We start from the raw sequence: 16,110 nt of genomic DNA on the forward strand, positions 1-16,110 counted from the left end.
TGAAAGCCAAAAGGTCGGCCCATCGTCTCGTAAACAGCCCCCGCCATGTCTCTCAACACGAGAATAGACACTCCCGTTCAACAGCGTCGGCGACATTGGCAGACTCGACGGCGACTGGCAGATAGAAAACGATGACATGCGGCTGGAGCTAGCAGCCGTCGCCTCCGCCACGCTCAGCCCTGCCCGTCACGACCAATCTGCTCCCCCAGATGCTCAGTTCCCACCACGTCACGTCTGCCGACAGCATGCAGGACGGTGTGCAGAAACACCACCACTACGTCGACCCTCTCGGCAGCACGACAAACGCTGGCTCATGCTTATTCCACCAGCCGGTCCCTCCTACGAGACAGAGCCCGTACGGCAAGCCGGCTCTGCCTTATGGGGTGTCAGCTAGGCTGGTTTGAGTCAAGACTTCGGGAAGTTTGTACGGAATCTCTGGGCGCTGGTTGGGCACGTTGTCCTCCCCGCACCAGCCATCGCGCGGATCAGCCGCATTAGGTTACCTGTTGGCTGAGCCGGCACTATCCACCTACCCCAGGCAAGCCCAACGCCATGAAGGCTGCTATTATTATCCCATCTTGATGGTGTTGTGAGGTGTGCCTGGTGACGATGAAGACGTTGAGACAGATCATGAGCCAAGCCACGGCTAGAAAGAAGTGGGCTGGGGTGGGCGATCGTAGGGCAGATCCATACACGCATGCACAGCTTGCCATTATCATTATGGAGAAATAGTCTTCTCTCGGTTCTGATTGCACGTTATCCCTTCTCAGCCGAGGGGCTGATTCAGATCTCTCCGAACGGTGAGCAGCGCTTCCTCAAACTCTCGACCGTGACGCGTGGCGCTTCCCAGACGGCATCAACTTTCAAGTCGCCCGAAAGTGCTTTCTGAACCACGCGATACACTGGTCCTCGGCTTCCTCACCCGGTCCGTCCACCTTTTCGTCCTTTGGAAACGAAGCCCGCAGCGCGAACCCGTGCGTCGACCCGTCATACACTACAATCTCGCCATTCCTGGCCTCGATGACCGGCCGCGCCCGCTCGGCCTTGGCCGTCGGGATCTGGTTGTCCTCGCTGCCAACGGCAATGGACAGCGGCACGACCAGCTTCTCGAGGTCGCCGGGCAGGACCACGAAGCTGGGGTGGCCGGTAAAGGCGGCGTCGATGAGGGGCCGGTCGTGATAATCGTCGCCGGGGCCGCCGCCGCCGGTGGGGCCTTGGGCGAGGAGCACGGTGTGCTTGCCGCCCCAGCAGAAGCCGACGGCGCCGAGGGACAGGGCGGGCTCGTCGGCGCGGACGGCGGCGAAGAAGGTCTTGACGCGCGGGTGGGTGATGCCGAAGCGGTTGCGGTAGAAGAAGGGGACGACGACCAGGAGAGCCGAGATGAGGTGGTGGCTGGGGCACCCCGGTCAGCACGTGTGTTGCTTGGTTGACGGGGCAAGGCAGGAGATGAGGGCATGGCGGCCAAAGACCGGGGACGTACGCTTTGGAGAGGAGGTTGGCGTCGCCGAAAATGGAACGCATGTTGGCGAGCACGGACACGGGCGCGGCGTGGCCGTCCATGAAGTCGGGGAGGTACACCTTGTACCCGCCCTTGTCGGCATATCTGTCGGCGATGAGGCGGGCGTTGGGGAACTCCCAGCCAAAGACGTCGGGAATCACGACGATGATGCCCTTGGCCGGCTGCTGGTTTTGAGGCTCGGTCATGTACACGTCGAGACCGTGGAGAGTCGTGACGCGCCCCCGTGGAATGCCCTTGTGCAGGGCGCCGCTGAAGCAATCGGGACAAGACATGGTGGTTGCAGACGAGACGTCAGACTCTTGTTCTGCGGCTGACCAACAGGGTCAATTGGAGAGATGGTCACTCGGCGATGCGAAGTCGAAGAGGTCGAGGATCAATCTTGACGATGCCATCGGTTCAACTGCTTGGCTGAGGGCGGGGATGAGAAGGGGACCAGAAGCCCTCCTCAGCAGCGAGTGGCCGACTCTGACTCGGCCTGCCTGGGAGCTGAAGGGCTGAATCCATGACGCTAGGAAGAATCTGGCCATGTCTCTGCGTGTTCGCCGGATGTAAACAGCAGGCAGGCCGCAGAGCTATTGACAAATGTACCGGTGTTCAGTCTTCTTGAGGCGAGATACGGCGTGAGTGTGGTTGTCTACCTAGGTAGGTAACTTGGTACGCTACCTAGGCTGTGGAAGCATTCCGGAGGGTTGATGATCACTGCCTTCCTCCAGCGCGTCGATTCGGCACACCGACCAACTCCAGGCAGCTGTTCCAGCCTCAGTCGATATGCGATGAAGACCAGTGGCTGGTGCTTATCGGTATCGTGGCTGGTGGAGCCATTGTGGATTAGGTAGACTGACATGTCCCGGCGGAGTGGCGGCCCATGTGTTATCCCGAGTCCGCTCCAGGCTCCTCCTGCCCCCACCCGACCACAGCCTTCTTTTGACTCCTGATGAACAACTGAAGGCGGCTCGAGCCGCTCTGCCATCTTCGCCATGTGGCCTTGTGGCCTTGTTCAACAATCGCTGGCCATCGCGTGGCCGGACAGATCGAGCGATCGAGCGAAGCAAGTCTTCGGGCAAGCAATTTGCTTTCATCTTCCATCAGGCACTTACGATCAGCTAGCATTCCGGGAGCAAGCACCTGCCATGACCAGGTACTTATCATGACAACCCCACGGTGTCCCCGACGGAGACGGCATAATCTGGAATCGGTCGACTCAGTAACGCACCACTCGTGAACCCACCACAATGGCCGAGGTCAACGCCCGTTCGTGCCGCCTGCGCCCGCGGGCCTGTCAAGACGGGCATGTCAAGACCGGCATGTCAAGACCGAGAGCCACCTTGCCGAAAAGCATCATCTGGTATTGGTATGAGGCTTACGCCAAGCCGAGGCCACAGGGCTGATATTCGCTTGGCAGAGATGGAGCCTCAATCGATTCAACCAGCTCCATGCCACTCATTATGCGCCCTCGGATGAGCGTATGCAGTCCAGAGGCGCCTAGTCAGTAACGTCATGCCGTCGAGTCGAACAACGGCCTCAAACTCGACCAGTGTCGATGACCGATAGGTCCCGGCAGCACGCCATGGCAAACCAGTCCATCAAACATCTAACAATAACAGATTATACCATACCATTCCACCATGAGCCACCCACCTGCTGGGTGGGTTCAGTGGGTCATCCCGAATGTCGAACCCGCCGAGCCCACCGGAGCCTCATTCATGCAGCCCACTCCGGCCCTTACGCCCCCCCCCTGCCCATCAGCGAGCTCGCCTAGGCGCCACCGGCGGCGCAATCCTGGTCAATCCCGTCCCGTTCGACATGAAATCTCGCAAGCGTGGGATGGGCTTCCACCATCAAAGTCCTCCGCTCCCGACTGGACGCGCCTTGGGGCCTAAAGTTCCAGGCCCCCCATGCTGCAAAATGTCTCCGAAGTCGTGCTCCTATGTTGTTTTCCTTTTTCATTGTGCCAACGGAGCGGGGACTCTTCTCTGCCATCAAACTCCCTTTTTTTATTCGCCGTGGTACTGTTGAGTGTAGCTCATTTATTTATGCTTCCAGCATCGGCTCCCCTGAGCCAACTCTGTCGTGCCCACCCCCCATCACGCCAAAACACGCCTAGCCTGATCACACACAACGCGCTCTGGGTTTCCGCTATTACTGATACCCACGAATGCTATTCTAGAAGCAGCGGTTGCTTCCGTGGAACACCGTGGTGAATCACAGGGGTTGATAATTGTCCACTCTGGTCATAATAAAGCCACCTTGATCAATTATTCACCTCACAGCACTGATGGGGCAGACACGCTGATCATTACAAAGATCACCTTTGCCCGGGTTTCCCCCTCTCTTTGACTTGAATTCATAGGAGAAGTCGAAAGCAGCTCAATACTAAGGCCCCTGAGCTATACCAAACAGCTCTCGCTTGAGAAGTTTCGGGACCTGATTATTCTACTACAATCACCTGAGGAGAAAGAACACGCCACGACCGAACACCTCAAGGTGTCATAAACCCTCCATCATGGGGGCCAACTCCGAGGAGCCATCTGCGAAGACGCATATTGCCTCGTCTCGACACTCATCTTCGACAGAAGTCTCAGAAACACATGATCAAGTCGAAGCACTAGCCCGCCGTATCACGGCTCAGTCGGCCAGACTCGACCATGGAACAGCAAACAGCGCCCTCAACCCTGTCAAGGGTAGCAATTTGGATCCCTTCTCGGCGGATTTCGACAGAACCCTCTGGACCCAGGCCTACATACGCGAATTTGAGGCCGACCCTGACACGGCGCCCCCACGCAAGGCCGGCGTGGCGTTCCGTAACTTGGGCGTCTTTGGCCACACCTCGGGCGACCAGTACCAGCAGAGCACCGGCAACATCCTTCTCAGCCTGACCTCGACTCTTGCCGGGAAGGTCACTGGTCGTGCAGCTACTCGTGTAGATATCTTGCAAGGGTTCGACGGCATCGTTGATCCCAAGGAGATGCTACTTGTCCTCGGCCCCCCAGGCTCAGGATGCTCGACCTTTCTCAAAACCTTGTCAGGGCGTACCGACGGACTCAACATCACAGAGGACTCATACATCAACTTTACAGGTACTTCATCCTAGCCTTCCCCTTCCGGCCGGATGACCACTAACACAAACCAGGCATCGACCCAAGCCACATGCACAATTGGTTCCGGGGCGATGTGCTCTACAACGCCGAGGTTGACGTTCACCTCGCGCCCCTCTCCGTTGGCGACACTCTCGAATTCGCAGCGCGCGCTCGCGTTCCTGCCAAGATCCCCGGCGGCTTCAACAAGAATGAGTACGCCCGTATCATGCGCGACGTCATCATGGCCACTTTTGGCATTTCCCACACCATTGACACAAAGGTCGGCGATGATATCGTTCGAGGTGTTTCTGGAGGCGAGCGCAAGCGCGTCAGCATCGCAGAGGCATGCCTCACGGGCGCCAAGTTTCAATGCTGGGACAACAGCACCCGTGGCCTAGATAGCGCCAACGCCATCTCCTTCTGCAAGACCCTGCGCGTTCAGGCAGACATTATGAATGTGGCTGCTGTCGTTGCCATCTACCAGGCGCCCCAGGCGGCTTACGAGGTGAGTCCAAGGTCCTTCATTCTGGAAGAGCGACGTGAGCTGACAGTCCAGACCTTTGACAAAGTCACCGTGCTGTACGAGGGCCGTCAGATCTACTTTGGCCGTACTGAAAATGCGAAACATTACTTTGAGCAATTGGGCTTCGAATGTAAGTCGCGCTTGATTGTCTGACCAATCTTGCTTCACAGCTGACACTCTCTTCAACCGAAGGCCCTGACAGGCAGACCACCGCCGATTTCCTAACATCCATGACGTCGCCACATGAACGTCGCATCAGGGCGGGATGCGAGCAAATGGTCCCAAACACTCCTGACGAGTTCGCCGCCAGGTGGCGTGATTCGCAGGAACGTGCCGCTCTCATTACTGAGCTCGACCAATACGATGCCGCGCATCCTCAACAACAGCGCATGGATGAGTTCACGTTCAGCCGAAAGGTCGAGCGCAGTTCGGTACAACGACTCAAATCGCCCTATACCATTCCCTACTTCGACCAGGTCATGCTCTGTATCTGGCGTGGATGGAAGCGCCTTATTGCGGATCCCGGATTTACCGTGGCACAGCTCGGCTTCAACTTGATCATGGGTCTTGTCTTGGGTAGTGCATTCTACAACCTCTCCGGCGATACAAGCAGTTTCTATCCCCGCGGCGCTGTTGTGTTTTTTGCACTCTTGTTCAATGCTTTTGCCAGCGAGCTCGAGGTAGGTTGCATCCGCGATCCACGCATGTCTGGGAGTCCAGAGGTGGCAGCTGACTGACCCCTTCAGGTCCTCACCCTATACATCCAGAGACCCGTTGTCGAGAAGCACAATCGATATGCTTTCTATCATCAGTCTGCCGAAGCAATTTCGAGTTACGTTCTTGAACTTCCCTACAAGGTTACTAATGCTATCTTGTTTAATACGATTGTTTACTTCCTCGCCAATCTCCGCCGCGAACCTGGAGCATTCTTCTTCTTCGTTTTCACGGTATTCCTCATTCTCCTCATCATGTCGGGCGTATACCGTACCATGGCCTCGATCGCACGCACATCCGACCAGGCGTTGGTGCCGGTTGCTCTCATCACCATGGGCGTCATGGTCTACACTGGTTTCACAATCCCTGTAGACTATATGCCCGGCTGGTCGAGGTGGATGAACTACATCAACCCTCTTGCCTACGGCTTTGAGGCTCTCCTGGCGAATGAATACCACGGACGCGAATTTCCCTGTGCAAGCATCGCGCCTGCTGGTCCCGGCTACGATGACCTTCCCCTGGCTAACCGAACCTGCACTGTCGTTGGCGCAGTTCCCGGCGATCCCATGGTATCCGGCGACCGCTATATTGAGATCAGCTTCGGGTACTACCATGCCCACAAGTGGAGGTACATCGCCTGAATCTATGTTATGCGAATGAATACTGATATCATACAGGAACATCGGTATCCTTTTCGGCTTCTTGATCTTCTTCTTCTGCACCTACATCTTCGCTGCTGAGTACGCCAAGCCTCCTGTCAACAAGGGTGAGGTTCTTCTGTATCGTCGAGGCAAACTCCCTGCATTTTCCAAGAAACCCGGACAGAAGGACGAGGAGAGCCAGACGCCTTCGCGGCCCATCTCTGAAAAGCCTGCGGCTGAGGCGAAAACCGACAAGCTAGAGAAGGAGAAGAGGCCCAGCCCGAGCACTTGTGGAAAGCCCATTTTCCATTGGGAAGACGTCTGCTATGATGTCAAGATCAAAGGCAATGACCGTCGCATTCTTGACCACGTCGACGGATGGGTGCAGCCTGGCGTGGTCACCGCCTTGATGGTACGTCGATCGTGTCCACAGTTTTGAGTGTTGCTGACAACCCACAGGGCTCGTCTGGAGCGGGAAAGACCACCCTCCTAGATGCTCTCGCCACTCGTGTCACGATGGGTGTGCTCACTGGCGACACTCTTGTCAACGGAAAACCGACGGACATGTCCTTCCCTCACCGCGTAGGCTACGTTCAGCAGCAGGACCTTCACATGAACACTATGACCGTCAGAGAAGCTCTGGAGTTCAGTGCAATCTTGCGTCAGAGCGCTGAGATTCCTCGTGCCGAGAAACTTGCGTACGTCGACGAAGTGATCAAGACCCTGGAGATGGAGGCCTTTGTCGACGCTGTCATTGGTGTGCCCGGCGAGGGCCTGAATGTGGAACAGCGCAAGCGGTTGACGATCGGCGTCGAGTTGGCTGCCCGTCCTCAGCTGCTTGTCTTCCTTGACGAACCGACCTCCGGTCTCGACTCTCAGACATCTTGGGCCATCTGCGACCTCATTGAACGACTGGCAAAGAGTGGTCAGGCTGTCCTCTGCACCATCCACCAGCCGTCTGCCATGCTCTTCTCGCGCTTTGACAGACTTCTTCTACTGCAACCAGGCGGAAAAACTGTCTACTTTGGAGGTAATACTCGTTGCCTTCCGTCTTTCGAGCTACATACTGACATCTTTCAGACATTGGTGCTGGCTCCCGTACGATGATTGATTACCTCGAGAGAAATGGCGCGCCGCCTTGCCCTCCAGCCGAGAACCCGGCGGAGTGGATGCTGAAGGTCACGCTTCCTTCGACTGACGGACCCGATTGGTTTAGCATCTGGCACAACTCCCCCGAGTATCGCGAGACCAAGGCTGAGCTACAGCGTCTGCGAGACGGAAACACCCCGGTCGAGCGCAGCGCTGCGCAAGATTTGGCCTCGCAACACAACGAATTCGTCGCCTCGTTCTGGACCCAGTTCCGCGAGGTCCTGCTCCGCGTGTTTAAGCATTTCTGGAGGTCACCATCCTACCTGTGGTCGAAGATTGCTGTCACAGGTCTCCTTGTAAGTGACTCGGACACACTCAAACTTGGAATGCCCGCTGACACGTCCAAGGCTCTCTATATCGGATTCAGCTTCACATCCAGCAATAGTCTTCAAGGCCTCCAGAATCAGCTCTACGCGTTCTTCATGGCTTTCCTCATTTTCAACCCCTTCAACAAGCAGATCATGCCCATGTTTGTACCGCAGCGTGCGCTTTACGAAGTTCGCGAGCGCCCTTCCAAAATCTACCGCTGGTCTGCCTTCATGCTCTCCAATGTTGTCGTCGAGTTCGTTTGGAACACCGCCGCCGCCGCTCTCTTCTTTTTCTGCTGGTATTATCCCGCTGGCTTCTTCAAAAACACCACCTCAGACGACGTCACAATTCGTGGCTTCACCACGTTCCTCTTCATTTGGCAGCTCTTCCTCTGGATCTCGACCGTCTCGCAGTTCGTCATCGCTGCCATTGAGCACGCTGACCTGGCCAGCGTGCCCGCAGCGCTCATCTGCATCTTGGCCCTCAGCTTTTGCGGCATCGGCACCGTGCGCTCGACCCTCCCTGCGATCTGGGCCGATTTCATGTACCGCGTCAGTCCCATGACCTACCTCGCCAGCGGCGCGCTGTCCACCGCTCTCCACGGAGCCAAGGTTGTCTGTAGGCCCGAAGAGATTGTGCGCATCCCTGCCCAGGCGGCCATGAGCTGCGCCGAGTTCCTGGAACCATACAGTCAGCGCTTCAGTGGATACCTCGTTGATGTCAGCGACGAGACCGTGTGCGGATGGTGCCCGATGAGCACGACCGACGACTACCTTGCCACCTTCGAGATCAGCTTCGGCGACCGATGGAGGAACTTTGGCATTGGGTGGGCATTCATTCTCTTCAACATTGTGGCGGCCTGCGGCCTGTACTGGCTGTTCCGCGTGCCCCGGGGGCAGGGTATCAAGAGGAAGTAAAGATGGTGTCGGGGGGGGGGGGGGGGGATGAAAGATGCTGAAATGACTCTTTGAGACTTCAGACGGTAATAGAGATATAAATCTGGGATGCTAATGGCTTAGATTTTTTTCTTCAAGTGATCTAGACGGATGGGTTAGATTTTTCATTGAGGTAATCTAGACAGGGCTGCTTGTTCTTTGTTTCATTTCCTTCTTCGCGGGCCTATATATAATAGACTTTTAGAACCTGTTGGAGGGGACCATGCCATCTACATGCACCAATATCATTTCGTTCTACTCAAGCAAGATGTCTCCGAGTCGTTTGAATTCGTCTTATCTTACGACTTGTGCGAAGGCGAGATTGCTTGCATTTACCAACGATTTTCTCCGATCCGGCATCTTGTTCCATGGCTGCCACGCAGCCACGGTCTGTCTACTTCGCGCACAGTACATGGATAGGTTCACTGACCTTGGTCCTCAGGCTACAACCCGAACGTCAACGCGTCTCCGGCTCGCCACCAGCCTTCACCCATAACATGGTGTACCTCAGGCAGAACGACCCATGGACGACCCTTAAGCGAGCCTGGCACGCGCGGCACGTGGGTAGATATTAAATATCATGATGCCACTGAAGATGCCGCCCGTTTGGATTTCCTACATCATCACATGCGCTGCACTTTCGTGATGACCCAGGCCATCCACTCCCCATCCTCGCTCCTGCATAGTTTCTCATCCACTTGACCCCTTCCGAAGAGCATCGTCTTGATCGTTCCCTGCTGCCGTCTACGCGTGAGTCTTCATATGACACCCGCCATGCTGACTATCCCCCGCTTCCTGGGAAGGTGTGGTTTCCATTGTTTGCTGACGATCTTTTCGAAAGTCAACGACTGATGCTCTAGATTGAGGATCGCAACGACTCGATTGCTCCCTTCGCCCGTCTTCGTGTCCGTAATCCGTGGTCCCGAAGAAAATAATCCACAGCTGCACATTTGTAGTGACATCCGAACTGGAGATGAGGCTCAAAGCCTTCTCGTGGGCTCATAGAGCCAAAGATGATGCCGAGGGTGGCGATGCAGCAACATCCATCAACGGCCGTCGCGTATCCAATGCTGGCCCCCGGGTCTTCCCACGAGTGCTGAATATGCTTTCACCTTTTCGCAAGTTCAAGCCGCTTACCCAGCATCGAGGCCGAGATAGTCACCGCGCCTCCCTGACCATGTCTGTGATCCATGTGTCCATCGACGCGAAGCCGTATGATTGCGCGTTTGAACGGGCGAATCCCGGTGACTAGAAGTTGACCGGCAACTCCGAAGAACGCGATAGGCCTGCAAGACACGACGGGCAGGAAAGTCGTAATGGAGCGAAGCGCACAAACACCTCCGCCGCCCAGACATGTGAGGACCATACTGCTGCTCCTGGAAACTGCCCTCGTACCCATAGAGCGAGCGAAGCATCTGCTGCCTTCACAAACCTTGAAGCCGTTCACCCTGACGAATCACACCGAGCGGACGACGGCCAGATACAGGCCCGTAGCCGCAAGGCTTCGGACGAGGACACCCTCAAGCTTCACGATCGAGTCTTCTCACCCGGCCAGAGCCGCTCTTCTTCATGGGAAACTTGGGTTGATAACGTTGTGCATCGAGAGACGGACAGCGAGAACCATGCGTCGCACCATCGTGCCCGCTCCGTCTCAGTCAACTCCACCGGAACCATCATTCGGTACGGCAACAGCAGTCTCAAGGCTGACGTTCACTGCTCCGAGTCCACTGGTGCCACCCTGAACTCCCCTCGCTCTCTCGAGAATGTTTGTATCAATCCCCCTTCCCAGAATGGGACGCATGGTCGGGTCTCAAGCATGGAACAGCTGATGCAGAGCCAGCTCCTCGAATCTTGCCATGAGGGGGCTGGCAGCACGACATATGAGTTTGACCTCGTCGGTGAGATTGATGTTCGCAACTGCCACGAGGCGGTCCTCGACGTCGATGAGTATCGCAGTCAGGCCATCTTTCAGAAGATTCATGCCGATATGGCTGATGGAGTGACTCCGCGCGTTCAGACGAGCAATGACGACGAGCGCGGCGAGGGTGAAGAGTCATTCGACACGGTTTCTGCAGACTGTGACCTCGAGGTTGCCATCAAAAAGTCGGTCTCTGCCTACCTTGAGTCTCCCGAGGCAAATCTGGCGAGTCAAGTCGAGTTCATGAACAATGAGGATGAACTCAACTATGAAGAAGGAAGATACCAACACCTGAAGAGCACCATGGGCTCATATATCACAGATGAGGACCACAGCCCGTCTGAATACTCAAGCCAGGGAGAACCCCAAGGACCCGATACATCGGGAGACACGATTGGAGATACATTCCAAGTGGGAGACTGCGGCAGTTCTCACCAAGGTCATTTCTACCAGACTGATCTGTCACCCATCCCCGAGTTCCCAACCCCATCACCAAGTCCTGCTCATCCCCGTTGCCAAGGCCCAGTCAGAGCACCGCCGCGCAGCGCCTTGAACAAGGAAACTTTCCACGACTGGACCGTAGACACCAAAGACCTGCACCTCGTCCCTTCTTCGCTCAAGAGCCCTCTCTTGCGCCCGCCACCGATCCCTCCCCGCGGATCCTCTCGCACACTGCCAACCCCTGGTCAATCAAGCCACTTGTCTGGACGCCTACACCAGTTCCACACGTCTCCCAGCACCGATCAACCGTCCACTCCAGAGCAGGAGCGTTCTTACTTTGACTTTGACGACTCGCCATGCTCCGACGGCCGTGTCTGCGCAGCGTCGTCCGGAGCGCGCACCCTCATCAGGGGCTTGAAGACGTTCTTTCAACAGGACACAGAGCCCACGCGCCAACCGGCTGCGGCCCCGACCCTTCGACGTACTTTTCGCCGTTTCTTCTCCAAGCGTGAGCCCGACGACGCAGGAACCAGCACCTGCCCGGCCCTGAACGAGGCCGTGGCTCATGTTCGCTCTGCGGCCGATACCGAGTATACCGACTACGGCACCCACTACCCCGTGCTCACCACCACATGTTCGGCCGGAGCATCTCAGGATCGGCAGCTCGCATCTTTCCCCAGCTTGGCATGCCGCGACTCTTGGGCCTCTACGGTTCATTGTGCAAACCACCCACCCGGGACGACCTCGCGCGTCTTCGAAGAGAAGATACCTGCGGGCTGGTTCTGAGGGGCGCACAGTACCGTTTTAACCAGGCGTAGCCTACTTTCCGTGCTGCCCGAGCTCACCCGGCGTGCCTTCAGCCGGGTCTCCGGAACAACATCTCGTGGTACAACAGCCCCGGGCTCTGATGAACGTTTCCTGGTGCACTGTATAGTATTGGCAACAGTGATCATTATTTTGTATACCTGACGAATGAAGTTGAGGGGTGTATGGATTTCTACAAGTGGTCTCTTTTGATATGGAATGGGCCTGGGGCAATGCCGCAGGGGCGGACAGTGTCTGTAAACACCTCTCATGGTCATGTGCGATCTCTGGACACGACAGTACTGGGAGGATGAGTCTCGGCGACTTGGTAACCACAAATGCGACGTTGAGCAATGTCATGAAGCACCTGTAGGATACATCGAGGAGCCAGGGCCAACACAGCCGTGCGACACAGGTAGAGATTGCGAAGGGATGGACGGTTGTCACTTGACCCTATGGTATTCTTGGCTTGATACGAATAAATGGTTCAATTCAATACAACGTCCTGCTGCCTTGACTTTCTCGGGCATCACTACAATCGACAGCGGGATGCCGGGGAAGTCGTCACGTCCGTAGCATGTCATCATTAGAGGAGCTTCTGACACAACCGTGGAAAGCCTATGTACCGCTCGTCAAGGGCTATCGCGGGATCACAAGATCCGCTTTCCGAGGTAAGAATCCCGGGCTGCCAGAGGTCGCCAACGATTCAAATGCACACCTGCGATCGCCAGTACAGCAGACTTCCTGTTGGTGGCCTTTCCCCACCCCGAGCGATCTGTCCGGATCAATCACCTAGATCTGGGGTCGCCAATGGCGATCGCCCTCGGGCTAAGCAACCATCGGGCGAAAGAAGCACGACCGCGCTCCGAATGAAGCAATGTAGGCATTCCGATCACGTTGCATGCGCTGGTCTGCGCACTTTTTCAAGTGATTTCCAAGCACGAAGGACCACAGTATATGCCAACTACCACATACCACCCCCTTTCGTCGTATGCATGAAACGGTGATCAGCAGTGGTTACCCCTCGACAACGGGGTTCATGTCCGCTGCTCATGACGAGAAGGAACCCTGACGACCATTGCAGGTCGTCGCCGCAAGGGTCACGACTTAAGAAGGCAGTGTATGCCACAGCGTCGAGGCTCACTGTCCGGTTTATGTAGTGCAGGATCCACGCAGCCCGCTGATAGAGCCCCAGATGAAGTATTCCGCCCTCCTCGCCCTCATTCCCTCGGCGTTTGCCTCGGTGGTTCCCCGCCAAGACCCTTGCCAGGCTTCAGCCGATGGCTTCGCATCTCTCAACGGTGGCACCACTGGCGGTGCCGGCGGGACGGTCGTCACGGTCTCAACGCTGGCCGATCTCGAAAAGTATGCAGCCGCCGCAGGCCCTCATGTAATCAAAGTCGAGGGCCGTATCACAGTCGTGCCATTCGGCAAAGAAGTCAGCGTTTCAAGCGACAAGACGATTGTCGGCGTTGGCGAGGACGCAGAGATCTTCCAGGGTAGGTTGCGGTTCATCGGCGTCGGGTTTCACGTGAACTTTGCTGACTGATTTCTAGGCGGCTTAAGACTGATAAAAGTCAGCAACGTCATTATTCGAAACTTGATCATCGGTGAGTGGCGGTAGCTTTCGACCCTTTTGAGAGGAAATCCCAACTTACTTTGGTGATCAAAGGCCACTCCAGCGACGGCACCGACAACGATTACGATGGAATCCAGTCAGACACATCATCGAATATCTGGATTGATCATTGTATGTATTCCACCATCTTAGGAGACGAATAGAGCTGACTGGCCCAACCCAGGCCTTTTTGAAGAAGCCGGTGACGGTCTCGTCGACCTCCGCAAAGATACAAACTACTTCACCGTCTCGAACAACATTTTCCGCAAACACGACAAGGCCTTCGGCATTGGGTGGACAGAAAACGTAGTCGCCCGTGGCACTATTCACCACAACTGGTTTGACTCGACGAACCAGCGCAATCCTTCAGCTGACAACTTGGCTGAGGCACACTTGTATAACAACTTTGTTAGTGGTGTAACTTCGTACGGGCACTACGCTCGCGGTGCCACGACGGCTGTCATCGAGAATGTGTTCTTCGAGAATACGAAGAATCCAATTACGCGGGATGAAGGAGCGGCGCTCCGCACGAAGGGGAATATCTTTGAGGGCACCGACGGGACGATTGCGAAGGATGCTGGAGTAGCCTTTGACCCGGCTTCGTACTACTCGTACACGTTAACGAAGACGGCGGACGTACCAGCATTTGTGAGAGGCAATGCCGGACCTCGAAATGCGGTCTGCTCTTGATAGACAGGGGCTAGTGCGAACTTGGACAATGACGTATCCACGATCACGCTGCTCATCGGGTATCAGAGGAGAAGAACCAAGAGAAGCCCGGACCGCCATACGAGGGCATGCCAGTAGCCGAGGATATCATGTCCAGAATATGGCAGTAGAGGGCCAAACCGAATCCAAAACGAAAAGAAAAGAGATGACATTGAGTAAACAAACGGGTTGAGAAATGCGTCCTCCAGATGCCAGCTGCTAGACCCGACTTCAAATTCCCACCCCAGGATTGCCAAACGGTCACTCTGGAGATGTCTGATGCCAAGCTCTCCTGGCGGCGGGTTAGTGTCTGCGTAGACTGACCTGGCATGTGGGAGCCCCAGAGCTATAGACTCGGCCGTTCTGCGGGACCCCATCTCGGAGAAAAGGGGGAGGGGACCAGGGCGCAGATTTGACCGACATGACGGCTGCCAACCGAGGCCCAAACTGGAGGGGCGCAGGCATGCCCCTGGGGATATATTGTGGAATCCGGAATCCGGAACCTAGGGCCAGGTCAGGGTCACATCGAAGATAGCTGCAGGGTCAGGTGCATCGCGAGGCGTCACAAGCGCGCACGAAGGTTGCGAGCAACATCTGGCTGCGCCTAGGTACCGCCGCGCCGGGTTGATGAGCCTGCAGAGATGATCGATAGGACCGACATACAGCATACAGCTCGGGCCTAACGGTTCCTCCCGAAGTGTGTCCTTCGCCAAGTTGCAGGGCTTGGCTACCAATGGCTGTATAGAGGCCATGGCTGGCCAGGGCTCGTTCTAGCCTCCATTGCCATTTTTTCTCTCGCCGCCTGGCATGGTGATGCCGCACCGAACCTAGGTTTATGACCCCTACTTTACACCGCAAAGAGTTTAGTAGCATAGAACTGGTGCGCACCGACACCCCCTGGCAACCATCGTGTGAGTTCCATGGGAGCGGTTCAGGCATGCACGCTTGCTGCATCCGGGTGGTTCGACGAGGGTGAGGCTGAGGCTGACATGTTGGCAATGTACTACGCTGTCTGCTGATTCGGAACTGGAGAGCTTGTTGGACGCCGTAGGTGTTGTTTTAGTTCCATCTTTGTCTTCAGCAATCGTGTGCTCCTCCAGGGCATAAGGCGTAGCTGAGGAATCCATCAGTCGTTGCGGGAAAAGCGCGTAGAATCTCTCTGTATTGCTCAGTTTGCTTTCACAGGCAAAGAGGACCATGCCTAGATCGACCCAGTTTAACTAATAGCCGTCGGCAGACAGCTTTGGCCATCGCCACGTGAGGAAGCTGAGCTCGTGTGCTGTTGCAGCCGCCACGTTATTAGGCGAGCGGACAATACTAATACGGTACGAGTCATCCTCCTGCCATGCCTTGAAGTAGGGAGGGGTTTCTAAGCGTCGTCGTCCCAGACCTGAATTCCAACGTAAGTAGTTCCACGCTATGAATAGTTGGACCGACCCGTAAGCGGACGGCTCACTCCGCCAAAGAAGCAAGCCAGGCCTTGGTACCGTGTAGTTCCAAGAGGCCAGCCCCCCTGCTCGTCTGCCGTTTAGCGACGAAAAAGGACACAGACATGTGGAGTGATTGACGTCGAAGGCGGCGGGCGGCGCCCGGGGAGAGCATGGGGGAGACCAGGGGTTGTTGACCAGGGGTAGCCCGGTCGAATCGGTGGGGAAGTTGGAAGGAGAACTGTAATCACAAGGGGACGACCTGTGGAGAAAGTTAGGTGCCCAGACCCAAATGCTCCGAAGGGAGGCCGGCGCCATCAGTCACTG

The 16,110-nt window shown here is 56.2% G+C and overlaps 4 protein-coding genes across 4 annotated transcripts; 3 read left to right on the plus strand and 1 right to left on the minus strand.

The window, feature by feature from the left end:
* Positions 1 to 863: 863 nt before the first annotated feature.
* Positions 864 to 1,791, minus strand: VDAG_02706 (dienelactone hydrolase family protein; the record flags this gene model as incomplete). Its single annotated transcript, XM_009653359.1, has 2 exons — positions 864 to 1,392; positions 1,481 to 1,791. The coding sequence occupies 2 exons, from the start codon at positions 1,789 to 1,791 to the stop codon at positions 864 to 866; spliced, it is 840 nt and encodes a 279-aa protein (XP_009651654.1).
* Positions 1,792 to 4,022: 2,231 nt separating this feature from the next.
* Positions 4,023 to 8,849, plus strand: VDAG_02707 (pleiotropic ABC multiple drug efflux transporter; the record flags this gene model as incomplete). The annotated part of the gene is made up of 9 exons (XM_009653360.1): positions 4,023 to 4,596; positions 4,650 to 5,249; positions 5,312 to 5,799; positions 5,866 to 6,461; positions 6,511 to 6,886; positions 6,934 to 6,994; positions 7,109 to 7,504; positions 7,555 to 7,919; positions 7,971 to 8,849. The coding sequence occupies 9 exons, from the start codon at positions 4,023 to 4,025 to the stop codon at positions 8,847 to 8,849; spliced, it is 4,335 nt and encodes a 1,444-aa protein (XP_009651655.1).
* A 792-nt stretch (positions 8,850 to 9,641) lies between these two features.
* On the plus strand, positions 9,642 to 12,012 carry VDAG_02708 (uncharacterized protein; the record flags this gene model as incomplete). Its single annotated transcript, XM_009653361.1, has 3 exons — positions 9,642 to 9,670; positions 9,810 to 10,079; positions 10,152 to 12,012. 3 exons carry the CDS (start codon positions 9,642 to 9,644, stop codon positions 12,010 to 12,012), a joined length of 2,160 nt encoding a protein of 719 aa, XP_009651656.1.
* Positions 12,013 to 13,225: 1,213 nt separating this feature from the next.
* On the plus strand, positions 13,226 to 14,487 carry VDAG_02709 (pectate lyase; the record flags this gene model as incomplete). Its single annotated transcript, XM_009653362.1, has 5 exons — positions 13,226 to 13,529; positions 13,587 to 13,640; positions 13,703 to 13,780; positions 13,833 to 14,296; positions 14,407 to 14,487. 5 exons carry the CDS (start codon positions 13,226 to 13,228, stop codon positions 14,485 to 14,487), a joined length of 981 nt encoding a protein of 326 aa, XP_009651657.1.
* Between the last annotated feature and the right edge of the window lie 1,623 nt (positions 14,488 to 16,110).

Source organism: Verticillium dahliae, genomic scaffold (assembly GCF_000150675.1).
Source record: "Verticillium dahliae VdLs.17 supercont1.4 genomic scaffold, whole genome shotgun sequence".
NCBI lineage: Eukaryota > Fungi > Ascomycota > Sordariomycetes > Glomerellales > Plectosphaerellaceae > Verticillium > Verticillium dahliae.